Source organism: Rattus rattus, chromosome 12 (assembly GCF_011064425.1).
Source record: "Rattus rattus isolate New Zealand chromosome 12, Rrattus_CSIRO_v1, whole genome shotgun sequence".
Lineage (NCBI taxonomy): Eukaryota > Metazoa > Chordata > Mammalia > Rodentia > Muridae > Rattus > Rattus rattus.
Window position 1 is genome coordinate 90,226,341 of NC_046165.1, and position 12,959 is coordinate 90,239,299.

A 12,959-nucleotide genomic window follows, 5' to 3' on the forward strand; every position below is an offset into this window, starting at 1 on the left:
GGTCTTTGTGAGGACCTTTACCTGGTTCCAGAGCAGAGGGTCACATGGGTTGGCCTTCATTCTAATTTAGCCATATTATAATGCTGCATTAATGAGCTGGGGACATGGCTCAGTGTGCAAACCAGAAAATCTGAGTTTGAATCCCATCTCTTATGTAGAAGCATAAAAAAGCCAGGTATGGGGGTACAATTCACCTCCTAGAGTAGGGGTAGCCATGGAGAGGGAGGGGACAGGGCATTAGCTGGGCCCCGCAGTTTAGTTAAAATGTTATGTTCCATGTTGAGTGAAAAAAACAAAAAATAAGATGGGCCACAGAGATGACTCGGGATAAAGGCATTTGCAGTGCAAACCTGAAACCTGAGTTCCCTCCCCAGGGCCTGTGTGAAAGGGAACAAGGGTGCCAGCTCTATGGAGTTGTAATCTGATACACATGCACCATGCAGTGTACACACACCACCACCACCACAACAAGCAGAACAACGACAATAAATATGACTTCCACACATGCATGAGTGAGTACACATATACACACATGTGCATATACACACATGTGCATACAGACAGATACAGCACAAACACACTGCCCTCTGACCTCCACACATGCACAAGTGAGTACGCATATACAGAAATGTTCATATACACACATGCATATACAGACGGATACAGCACAAACACACACAGACAGCACATACATGAGTGAGTGTGCCCATACACACATGTACATATATTAGTTTACAATGCAAACATATACACACATTGTCCATGCATACAGGCAAAGTACTCATAAAATAAAATTGCTGGGCAGTGGTGCCTTTAATCCCGGGACTCAGGAGGCAGGGGCAAACTCTGTGAGTTTGAAGCCAGTTTGGTCTATAAAGTGAGTTTCAGGACAGCCAGGCCTACACAAAGAAACCTTATCTCGAAAACCCAAACAAACAAACAAAATTAAAAAGAGAAGAAAATACAAACCTTTAGCAAGACCTACTAAGAAAAGAAATAAACAAATAGATTTTTAAAAGGATACAAGAACACCTTGTAGCTCTCAGCAGACAGCAAAGAGTGAAAACAATGTCACAAGACAGTAGGGATCTGGGTGTTTTATACTCTCTTGCTCATGTCAACTAAAAAAATGTAATGGCATTTGCCATGAAGAAACAATAATGGAATAAACTCTGTCTGTAATGAAGACAAAAACCCTGTTGCTTAGGACAGGGGAAATTGCACTGTGGGGGCAAACTGAGTGGCCTCTTCCTCACCCCTAAACTGCACAAGCAGTGGCGTGAGTGCCCGCACCTTCTGGCCAGTTCCTCCGGCATCCGCTTTGGCACCAGGGCTTTGTCCAGCTGGATCTCCAGGACGATGTAGGTCCCCGCCTCCACATATTGCTGTAAAGACATGGTTCCCTGTTGACCTCACGAAAAGGCCCTGGTGGTCATGTTTAATAATCAAGTACTACTCACCACAGACCGAGTGAGAACACGCGTGTAAACGCATATGCGGTGTGATCTCGGTGGTCAAACATTTTAAACATTTTACATGGGATAATAATTTGAAGGAATGTAGCAAAAGTGGTTAGCTCATGGAAGGAAGCGTTTCCACGGCTGTTCTTGGAAATTTCTACTCTAGTGGCTCTGGTTGAACATATTTTTTTAAAAATTTTACTTATTTTCTTTTTTGAGACAAGGTTTCACTATACAGCCCTGGCTGACCTGGCACTCTCTGTGTGGACCAGGGCTTTGAACTCAGAGGTCCTCTTGCCTGCCCAGTGTGCACCAGCTCGCCTGGTGAACTCGTTCACACTTCTCTTGGAACTATTTTAAATGCAGGTCACTCTTTCCTCTTTTCTATGCACAGAGAAACCTTGTCTGGAAAAAAAAAGAAAACAAAACTAAACCAGTTTAATTCTGGAAAGGAGCTTAACCGCAGTCTGTGCGGACTCACTTTGCTGTGGACAAGCTAGCTCAAGGCCACAGACTACTACTCTTGAGCAAGGACTTGTGGGGACTCGTGTCCCACCCACAGCATTTTCCATGGAAGCTGTGTTACTCAGTCAACGTCTGGAAGAGGAAGGTCAGGTTCTGAAATGTTGAAGAGTCACCTGTCCTTCGAGATTGTGGCTTAGAGGCGCTTCACTTTCCAGAGGGGTGTCCGAGCTCTGCGATTTTATACTCGGCGCTTGCTGAAACAAAAAGAAACGTCAGAACGTGCACTGCTCCGGGGCCTTCACAGTAGGAGGGGCATTACGATGCAAAATACATCAATTTGATTACGGGGATGGTCTCCAGCCTACCAACTCTCCCAGCCGCGGCCGTCCGTCTATGTCCTTGTCTTTCCCTGTTCTCTCTTCTTTCAGATTCTTGGAGAGAGGTTTGGACAGCGGGGAGTTAAGTCCTCCTGCTTTGTTATTGTGAACCAAATGGTGCCCAGTGTCCCTGAACAAGCTGAACAAGCACTTGGTCTGCAAAGAAACAAGCGAACACGGTGATAGGCAGCGGGCCTCTCCATTGGAGCCTCCCCGGGACCATTCTAGACCATTCTAGAACCTCAGAGACCTGAGCACCCTCCGGGACCCCTCCCTCGTGGGCATGGAAAGCCGGCACTGGAAAGGAGCTGGCTCCCTGTTGGTTAACGGCGGTAGGAGGAGACCTGGCACCTGCACTTGATTAACTGTAGTCATCAGAAAGATTTCCTCTTTGACACACAATTCTGAACTACCTCAAGCAAAGTAACTCAGTTATATGAAAGAAACGATATTTGTCTAATTACTACCATCAAATAGAACTGAAAGGATAAGGCAAGTTAAAGTTCAGGATAAAACCTCAGTGTGTAGTTCAAACCACAGCCGGGTTTTGTCATGATTTCTGAGGGAAAATTTAACTATAACAATGCGTTGTGCACTCATCGCAAAGACAGTTGTTTTGTCAATAGTTATAGAAGCCCCACCGTCCATTTGCATACCAAGTGAGCAGCAGACTCTTCTTTTAAAATAGAAATCAGCCACACCTTCATTCCCAGCACTGGGAAGGCAGAGGCAGTTCAAGGCCAGTCTGGTCTACAGAGCAAGTTCCAGGCCAGCCAAGGTTACACAGAGAAACCCTATCTAGAAAATAACCAAAAATAAACAAACAAATAAATATCAAACTTATAAAGATTTACCATTAAAATAACTCAAACCCCTTTGATCTACAATGGCGCGATGCTGGCACAAAACTTGTGGGAGTAACCAATCAATATCAGATTGGGTATAAGGCCCACTCCCTGAGATAAAACCTATACTCACACTGCTTGGGTGACCAAGAGCTAGAGGCTAGATAGCCCGGGACCCAGGGTAAAAACAAATACACTGATCTAAAAACAGAAAGGAAAACTGCCTAAACGCACGTGATAAATGGCTCTCAGGGCATTCTGCCATCTTCATGGTTCAGTGCCTTGCCCAGCTTCCTCAGAGAAGCCTTCTCCTCCAGCAATGGGAACAAATGCAGACACCCTCAGTCAGACATTCCACAGAGAGTGAGACCTGGGAACACTCAGCCCAAAGTGAGATGTCTCCTCAACTCCCTCTCCTCAGGGCTCAGGGACCCTGGCAGAAAAGGAGGCAGAGAGTGTGTGTAAGAGCTACAGGTGACGGGGACGCCGAGAAAACAGGGCCCTCTAAAGCAACACGGGCAAAGCTCCTGTGACCTCACAGAGACTGAGGCAGCATGCACAGGACTGCACGGGTCTGCACCAGGTCCTCAGTGCGTGCATCTATACATATATGTACATATACATTCTACATATACACAACATAGTACACAACGGCTTCCAGTTTAGTGTCTTTATGGGATTCCTAAGTGTGTGAACGAATGAGTCTCTGATTCTTGTGCCTTCTTCTCTTGGGCTCTTTTCCTTCTGCTGATTTAGCCTTCCAACTTCAATGTGATAGCTTTTGTTTTATCTTTTGTTATTTTTTTGAATGAATGAATGCATGCATGAATTCATGAATGAATGACTTAGTGAAAACCTGCTACTACAGTGAGTGTTAGCAATTGATCTGTCATACACCGGCCACTCCAGCTCAGGTCACGTGTTCAGGACTCGTTGGCCGACACACAATGGGTGCCAAAGTTTTTTGTGTGCTTTTATTTAGTTGCAGTTGGGTGAGTTTGTTTTGCTTTCCTGTTTGGATGTTGTTTTATTTTGTTTTCTTGTTGTATTTGGCTTTCAGTGTTTTGTTTTGTTTTTGAGAAAGAACTTAAGTTGGGTAGGTAGGGAACATGGAGAGGATCTGGAAGGACTTGGGGGAGGAGGAGAATGTGGTCAAATACATTTAAATTTAAAGATTGTTCTAAATAATAAAAAGATGAATAACTTTAATTGTATTAATTCTATTTGTGTGCGTGCGTATGTGTCTGTGAGCAAACAGCTCTTAAGAGAAGTGCTTCCTGTTATCTTGTGGGGCCTGGGGATCACACTCAGGTTGTCAGGCCTGCCTGAAAGTGCCTCTACTCTCTGGGCATCTTAGCAGCACAAGCACAAACAATAAAGTAGGGTCTGGTGACCTGGCTCAGGGGGGAAGAGCTTCAGAGTTAACTGCTCTTCCAGAGGTCCTGACTTCAACTCCCAGAAACCACATGGTGGCTCACAACCATCTATAAAGGGATCTGATTCCCTTTTTTGGCATATAGGTGCACACGTAAGTGTATATGCAAACAGAGCAGTCATACATCACCACCGCCACCACCGCCACCACCGCCATCGTCGTCATCATCATCATCCCATCCTTAGGCCTGCCATGGTGATGCACACCTTTAGTCCCAGCAGTTTGGATACAAAGCAGATGGATCTCTGAGAGTTTAAAGCCAGTTTGATCTATAGATCAAGTTCCGAGACAGCCAGGGTGGCACAGTGGGACTCTGCCTCCAAAAAGCCAAAACCAAAACCAAAGTCACAACAAAACAAAACATGGGCATGTCCTATAATCCCAAGCACTTGGGAGGCAGGGGCAGAAAGGCTGCAAGTTCAAGAACAGCCTGAGCTGTCTTTATTACAAACACAGTTAGCAACCAGAGCCTGGGGAGGTCACAAAGGACCTAGATTGACGTAGCCTAAAATGACGTCTGAACACGTATGTTTACAACCCAGAGACAGATGCTTCTCTCAGTCGTAACGAGAGAAACCGCTCCCTACAGTACACTGCGGTGAATGCCATATACTAACTGGTTCTAGACGTCACCAAAGACCTGAGTGCCAAAGACGCAACCAAACGCATATCTGTGTAGGTTGATGTCTGTACACAGGTGAGGGCTGGCACAGGTTAGGTCAGGCCCACGATCAGACAGTAAAAAGTAAGGTGAGGACAAAGCTTTTGTAAGGTGGGAGAGAAGGGGAAGGAGAGAAGTCAAGATGGAAATGGAGAAGGACGACCCAGATCCAGGGTCTTAAATGGCCCTAGGTAGTTATGTGTATTTCTTAAGGGATGGATTTCTATAGGTCAATTTATCTTATCCAGGCGGATGGTTTATATCTGTATCATTTGGTTGTGAGTTTATTGTGTGGATGTATTGTGGATCAAGACTTTAACACATAAATCTGATTGATAAATTACAGCTTATTGAGACACAATTTCACCGTGTAGTTGGGAGTTTATATCTTACCTACCAGGGGCAGTTGTTGGGAGTGTGGGCAGAGTCTGTGGCAGGGAGCTGCGCTAGGCCAGCCCCGTGCTGGACTTCTAGAGCCCTGATTTTACCGGGCAGCTGGAACCAGAGAGTTCCAGGCTAGCAGAGAGCTGCCAGGAGAGATACTTATCAGAGATAAATTATGGTTAGTTCCATATGGCCCCACGAATGCCAGAACTAATTCTAGGGACCAGTGTGGCAGCAGCTCGTATGGACCGCCTGGGTCTGAGAGTACTTGGGGGCAGCGTGGAGCCACTGAGATAAAGACACCCAGCAGCGCCACGTGTGCTGGGGCTAGCGCGGGACAACGGGCTCCGCCTACTTCTTAATATTTACCGCCTGGACAATAAATCAAGATGATACACCTCATGCAATTTCTTACCTTCTCGAAGACTGTCCCGTCCAGGTAGGGGTACACATGAAAAGCCCCTCGTATCCTCTTCACTCCGGGATACAGGAGTGGGACCATGTTGACGTAGGCCACGCCGTGAAAGGACAGCTGGTTTTCATCTTCGATCTAAGGGAGTATGAGCAGAGTTGTCACCGCAGGGGTATGGTGTGGCGTTCAGACTCTGAGATCGAAGGCTGTTCTAGAAACAAGCTCTGCTAAGCACGTAGCTGTGTGTCTTAACAACCACCAAGGTAACACACGTTAGCAGGGCTAATGAGGTTAAGGCTGTAGCCAACTCGACGTATATTCAACTGAATTGATATTATAAACACCCAACTAAAGTGTCCATTTCAGCGTATCACTTCTGAGGAGAAAAGTGAGAATTTGTAGAAAGATGGTAACAGAATTTAGGATGGTCAGACATTCTGGCTCATACTGGATCTTAGAGAGTTCTGTGACATGAGCCTTCCTGTGGCTTCTGACCAGCATGTTCTGTCTTATCCCCTTAGCTGATAGGGCATGCTTTGCTGAGAAAGGGCCTTTGTGTGTACCCAGGCTCCAAAGAGCGTTTCCATTCACCAGCAGCGCCTGCAGTACCTGATTCCATCCAAACGCTCACTCCAAAGATAAAATGCCTGCTAGCAAACATATGGTGATGTCATTTTGCCATAAAATACGCTAAGGGAAAACCAAATTTTAGAGGGAACATTAATTCTAAGCTTAAAAGTGGTCTCCTTAAATTTGCCTACTATAACAGTTAGATACAAGATGAAAAACTCCTTTGTTTCCATCATAACATTTCGTGGCTTTGCTATCTAAGGGATGTTAACATATATATATATATAACATATATATAATATATATATTATATAATATATATAACATATATATTATAATAAAAGAGGGAAATAGTTACATGCTGATGTAACTATTCTTTTTTTAGATAGAGTGAGCTTTCCTCATTTAAAAACTCTGGGGGATGGCTCGGAGGACACGGTGGTTGCCCCGTAAGTGTGAGAACGGAAATCTGGATGCCAGCACACCCATAAATGCTGATCATGGTGCGCACGCAACCCACTGGAATCCCAACACTGGGTAGGCGGGGACAGGAGATCCCAGAGCAGGCCAGTAGCTAGACTAGCCCAAGTGGGGAGTTCTGTGTTCAAGGTAAGAGACCTGGCTATGACGTATAAGGTCGGGAGCCATCAAGGAACACATACAGTGGCCTCAACGCACCAGTGCACCCACACATATATAGACACTCATATATGCATGCACATCATACACATAACCAGTATTTAAAAGGGTTTTTAGGGGTAGGCATGGTGTCACATGTCTTGAATCCCAGAACTCTGGAGGCAGAAGCAGCAGGATCTCTGTGAATTTGAAGCCAGCCTGATCTACACAGTGAGTTCCAGGACAGCCAGGGCTATGCAGAGAGATTCTGTCTCAAAAGCAAACAAAACAACAAGCAACAGGAGCGATGACTCGGGGTGAAGAGCACTGTCTGCTCTTCCAGAAGACGTGGGTTCAATTCCCAGCACTTTTATGACTGCTCACAACTGTCTTTACCTCTAGTCCTAGGGGATCTGACATACACACAGGCAAAACACCAATGCACATAAAATGAAAATAAATAAGTGAGCATAACAAATGCAACCATTTTCATTGTATATGTTCACCGTATGCAACGCAGTGTTACATAAGGGTATGTTCAGTCGTGGATGTGTGTGCACTGAGCATGACCCCCCCAACCCTCTCCTCCACTCCGCCCCTTAGTTCTTCTTGTTCTCTCATTGGTTGCTTCTATTTTCATATCTCATGTTCAGACATAACTGTAAGTCTCTGTATAAATCCAGGAACTCCAAATGGCAGAAATGTGGATTTCTCTTTTTGAGACTGACATAATGGGTATCACATGACTGCATCTATTTTCCTGCAAATGACAATACTTTATACTTTATGGCTGAAAAAAATCCGTTATGATTTATAGTCTTACCGTAGGTGCCATAAGAAGTAGTCGTTTTTTATCTAGGTCAAATTGGTGATGTAGTTCAGTCTAGTTAATTTAGACTTGACCTACAGAATGCGCTAGACTGCTTGTTACTGTGATTGGTAAACCACGGTTCTGGAAAGACAGGGTTTCATGGACCTGGAGTCACGTCCTGTATCGTTTTTTCCTGTGTACGTGTCTTTACTACTCCAGTGTATAAATTCCATGAGGGTAGAGGTCACTCAGTAGACTGCCTTTTAAAAGGTCATGGTACCGAAAGGGAAGCCCCATAGTTTTAGAGCCATTCCCCTGTGGCTGGCTCCGTAGCTTTGCTACCGTGAACTGTGCGGAATGTGCTGACTTGGAGTTATTTGGGCAAATACTCAGAAGTGAATGGTACAGCTGTGACATATGCTAGACCTATTTTTAGCTTTTAAGGAGCCTCCATGCTAATTTCCACCCTGACCAGTAGTGAATAAGGCTGCCTTTTGTTTGTTATGGTGGTAACATTTTCGTTATACAAAAGAGCCTTTTCAAAGCCAAGTCAAATGACTTAGATGCTTGCTGAGGGCCGGCTGTGAGTTGTGTGATGTGTTAGGTTTGTGCAGACTATAAAAGCGGACAATAAAAGACTGAATGACCCTTACCCTCATGGAATTTATACACAAGGAGTAAGGGTGCAACATAGACAGGGAAAGCAATACGGAACATGTTCCAGGCTCACAAAACCCTGTCTTTCCAAAGCCTTGGTTTATCTATTAATCCTATCACAGTAACATGCAGTCTAACACATCTGCAGGTAAGCCTAAGTTAACTAGATTGAATCCTATCAATTAACAAGAAGTCTAGCACATCTGCAGGCAAGCCTAAGTTAATTAGATTGAGCTGAATCACTCATTTTGACCTAGATAAAAATGATTGTTTCTTATGGTACCTCTGGTAAGACAATAAGGCAGGGTCAGGGGAAATCAGTATCTGAAAATACTGAGCAACAGGGGACTTCTGTGGCCAACCAATCATCCTGGGTTCCCTGGGAACTGAGCTGTCAGTACATCAGGACCCCAAAAAAGTCCTAGGCAAAGAACCACAAATGGGTCGCATAGGGGAAACAGCCACATAAAACTGGATTAGACACAGAATAACAGATTTGACTTGATAGGTCACTTCTAATTATAAAACTTGAGGGGAAGGCTCTGTGTCTAGGCTGCTCTCCAACTCCGGATCTAATATGATCCTTGTCTCAGTCTCCCAGTGCCGGGAACCATGGCAGAAGCCACCACACCCGATAGTTTTATTTTAGGGATCCACATGTTTACCTTCTCAATTTTGCCTGGCTTGGCTTTGGGTACAACGATCAAAGGCACTCTTGTGATCTCCACAGGCCAGAGTCGGCAATCAGCAACTCGCTTCTGAAAACTGCAAATTAAAAATCAGACCATCAGCACTATCTGCAAACGCAAATGGCACAGCTTAAAACGAAACATTCTTTTCTAGGAAATTATGAGTAAAATGAGCTGGGGATATGGCCCCGTTGGTCAAGTGAGTGTTTCTCTAGTCCTGAGTTCAGGCCTAGAAAGTAATGGAATACGTGTGGGGTGTGTATGTGTGTGTGTGTGTGTGTGTGTGTGTGTGTGTGTGTGTGTGTATGAGTATGTGCATGAGAGACACACAAAGACAAGGACAGAGAGACAGAGAATGTCTGTCTTAATAGGCAGACGGCTTTATGTTTGTTTGAGAGACTAGGATAGCCCCGCTTGGTTTCAAACTTAGAACCCTTCTATTTTAAGCTCCTGGAAACCTGATTAGAGATGCCCACCACCATGCCTGCCTACACTGCTGATTTAAATTGTTTTATTATTTTGAATCATGTGCGTGTATATGCATGTTTCTGTGCATGTCAGTGCAGTGCCTGGGGGTGGCACTGAATGCCCTAAGTCTGGAGCTCCCGGCGCTTTCAAGCTGTCTGATGTGGGTGGTAGAACTGATCCAGTGTCCCCTGGCAGCACAGACAGTCATAATAGCTCAACCACTTCTCCAGCCCAGCTGGTTGAATTTTAGAAAACCTTCCTAGGTTTATAGATTTATAAAGATAATTTTTAAAATGCTAACAATCTCAAAAAATACATCTTTAAGTGCCATATGGCAACCTAAGCTCAACAGGAGGCTAACACAAGAGGATCACAAGTTTGAGGGCTGCACAGTGAGTTCCAGGCCAGTCTGGGATACATAGCAAGGCCCTGTCTCAAAACCAAACAAACACCAGGGAGGTGTGGGGTGGTGGTGCATGCCTTTAATCTTAGCACTGCTGGACAGGAGCTGGATTTCAGGCCAGCCTAGCCTCATCTACACAGGGAGATCCTATCTAAATAAACAAACACACTGAAAATTGGCCAGTATAGTACCAGGAAATAAAAACTCAATTTTGACAAATTTTTTGAAACTAAGAGTTGAAAATTTCCAGGGAACCCAGATATAAGGGCTACCTGTTCTAAAGGTAGGCGCCCTGCAGGAGGGAAACCTCATGCTTCAAGGAGGGGTGGAGAGTAAATGGTTTGAAATACTCCCCAGTGGCCAGTGTTGTTTGTTTGTTTGTTTGTTTGTTTGAGGCAGGATCTCACTATGTAGCCCTGGTTGACCTGGAACTTTCTGGGTAGACCAGGCTGGTCTCGAGCTCACAGACCAAGTTCCGTGAGGTTAAATTATCTCCGATCATGGACCCTGGATGAGTGGCAGGTCCTGCACTCCTGAAGCTTCCACTGTGTTGTTACACCTCACCAAACGTGCCCACTAACCAGTCTCACTACAGCTGCCCTGCAAAAGGAGAAGTAACGTTTTTTTCTCAGACAGGAAACCAGCCAACAGCCCTGACCGGTGAGGAAAGGCTCTACATGTGTGTTAATGAGCAGACAGAAAGTGCTAAAGGTTACAGAGAAACAAAATACTGAGTCGCAAGTTCAAATCCATAGAACACGAGGAAAACGCCCAAACATTTAATTAAAGTAAAACAATTAAAACTTTGTCTTATTCTTAATTGATCTAATGGATTAGTATGTGCTCAAATTAACGTGAGCAACAGTTTATCCTCAGCAAAATCAAATCCATCAGCATGTGAAAGGAATTACATGTGACCAGGTAGACCTCTGAAATATCTGCCCAATTTTTAAAAAAATAAATGTTAAACTATTCTGGGAAAAAATTAATGTTTTTAAAAAGCCAGAGCTGAGGGGTTGGGGATTTAGCTCAGGGGTAGAGCGCTTGCCTAGCAAGCGCAAGGCCCTGGGTTCGGTCCCCAGCTCCAAAAAAAAAAAAAAAAAAAGCCAGAGCTGAGACCTGTGATGGCAGTTGACAACTCTTGGTTCCTCATCTGTGAGCAGCTCTCTAGAGCAGAGAGAGGTATGTGCAGAGTATCAAGCCCCCGTCTCTCCCTATAATGATATGCTGGTTCAGGCTGGTGACAATGTATCCAACTAAAACAATGTCTTTTCTAGCATCAATTCATCTAGAGATGACCCATAAGATATACAAGAGGCTATTAGGTTTCTGGTTTCTAGGCGCGTTTGGGGGCGGGGCAGACAGAAAGCCTCATAACATCTAAACCGCTAGCACGTGAGCCTTTGAACCCACACACTCCCTTCGACCACTTTCTGGAGCAAGCCAGGGCTCCAGCAATCCTTTTGGCTTTTTAACTTCACGTGTTTGAGTGTTTTGCTTGCATGTATGTATGTGTGCCACAAGCCTGCCTGGTGTCCGCAGAGGTCAGAGGATGGCATCGGATTCCCCGGGACTGGAGTCACAGATGGCTGCGGGCTACCATATGGATGCCGGGAATCAAACCCGGGCACTCTACAAGAGTCAAGGTGCCCTTAGCTGCTGGGCTAGCTCTCCAGCCGAGCGTGTGGGGGCATACGGGTCTTTGTGCTGGCGGGCATGAGCTAAGGGAGCTGGCATGTTAAGCACACACAGTTGTTCCATGGGAAGGAATGCAAAGCGTGTTTTCTGTCAGAAGGCAGGAAAGGACACGTTTCTAGTCTAGTGGCCTCTTCGAAATCCAGAGCCAGCAGCAGACCCTTCTCCTAAATGTGTTTTTCTTAGTCAGTCTGCATAAACTGTCTTTATGGAAGGTGTCTCAGGCATCTTACAGTTTCAGTGTAGTCATGTCTGATCTGTAATCATCTTGCCTCTTTCCTCAGAGAGATTTAGGTATGCTTGGCTGTGCACAAGGGGCTGAATTGATCCTCACAAGAATAGCTCTCACCTGATTATGCTGTGCTTAAATAAACCCAAAATAAACAACTTCTGAAGTTTAAACCAACACCAACACCAACACCTATGAAAGCTGCAGAGACGCACGCACCCACGCACGCACGCACGCACGAGCTCTACCGATCTTGAGCCATGAGGTAGAGCAAAGGTTGTGCATATCAGTTCTCAAGTTATTTTATGTGAGTGGAAAAGAAGTGCTCACCTTGGTGAAGTCTCCCTTACTAGGGCTTCTGCGATCAGCACTTAGGCAGAAGTCAAGCGGATGCAGAGGAGAAAGTCTCAAACCGCCTTAACTCAAACGTAGCCAGCGGGAAGAACTGCCCTCCCCCCCCCCCCGACCTAGGTGGTGGGGCCCGGTCCTTCGCTGTTCCCACCTTGCAACAGCAGAAGGATGGAGGAAGCAGCGACTTTCCAGGTCCCAGACAATCCTCTTCTTCAGGCATTCGGCTTGGTTCCTTAATTCTCTGTCCTGCGAAATAATAAGGTGGAAGTTTCTGTCCTCTGTGTGCTGGCTTCGTTCTGTCGGTCTGGGGACGTTCCTGTACGTGATGGCTACTGCAGCTGCCTCAGTCTACGAGAGGACCTACTGACGCCAATGATGTGCTGAATGCCAAGTGTTTACGCACATAACCCCAGTCAGTGATTCTCAATT

The 12,959-nt window shown here is 45.4% G+C and overlaps 1 protein-coding gene across 2 annotated transcripts in view; it reads right to left on the reverse strand.

Annotated features, from left to right (window-relative positions):
• The window catches only part of Cfap70 (cilia and flagella associated protein 70), a 60,297-nt gene that overhangs the window by 31,878 nt on the left and 15,460 nt on the right, over window positions 1-12,959 (reverse strand). For both annotated transcript variants that reach the window (XM_032917473.1, XM_032917472.1), the window contains exons 7-12: window positions 12,682-12,776; window positions 9,361-9,460; window positions 6,043-6,177; window positions 2,291-2,458; window positions 2,099-2,179; window positions 1,294-1,385 (exon numbers count right to left, since the gene is read on the reverse strand). In XM_032917473.1, the coding sequence (XP_032773364.1) occupies window positions 1,294-1,385; window positions 2,099-2,179; window positions 2,291-2,458; window positions 6,043-6,177; window positions 9,361-9,460; window positions 12,682-12,776 (671 nt within the window). The remainder of the gene's footprint in view (window positions 1-1,293; window positions 1,386-2,098; window positions 2,180-2,290; window positions 2,459-6,042; window positions 6,178-9,360; window positions 9,461-12,681; window positions 12,777-12,959) is intronic.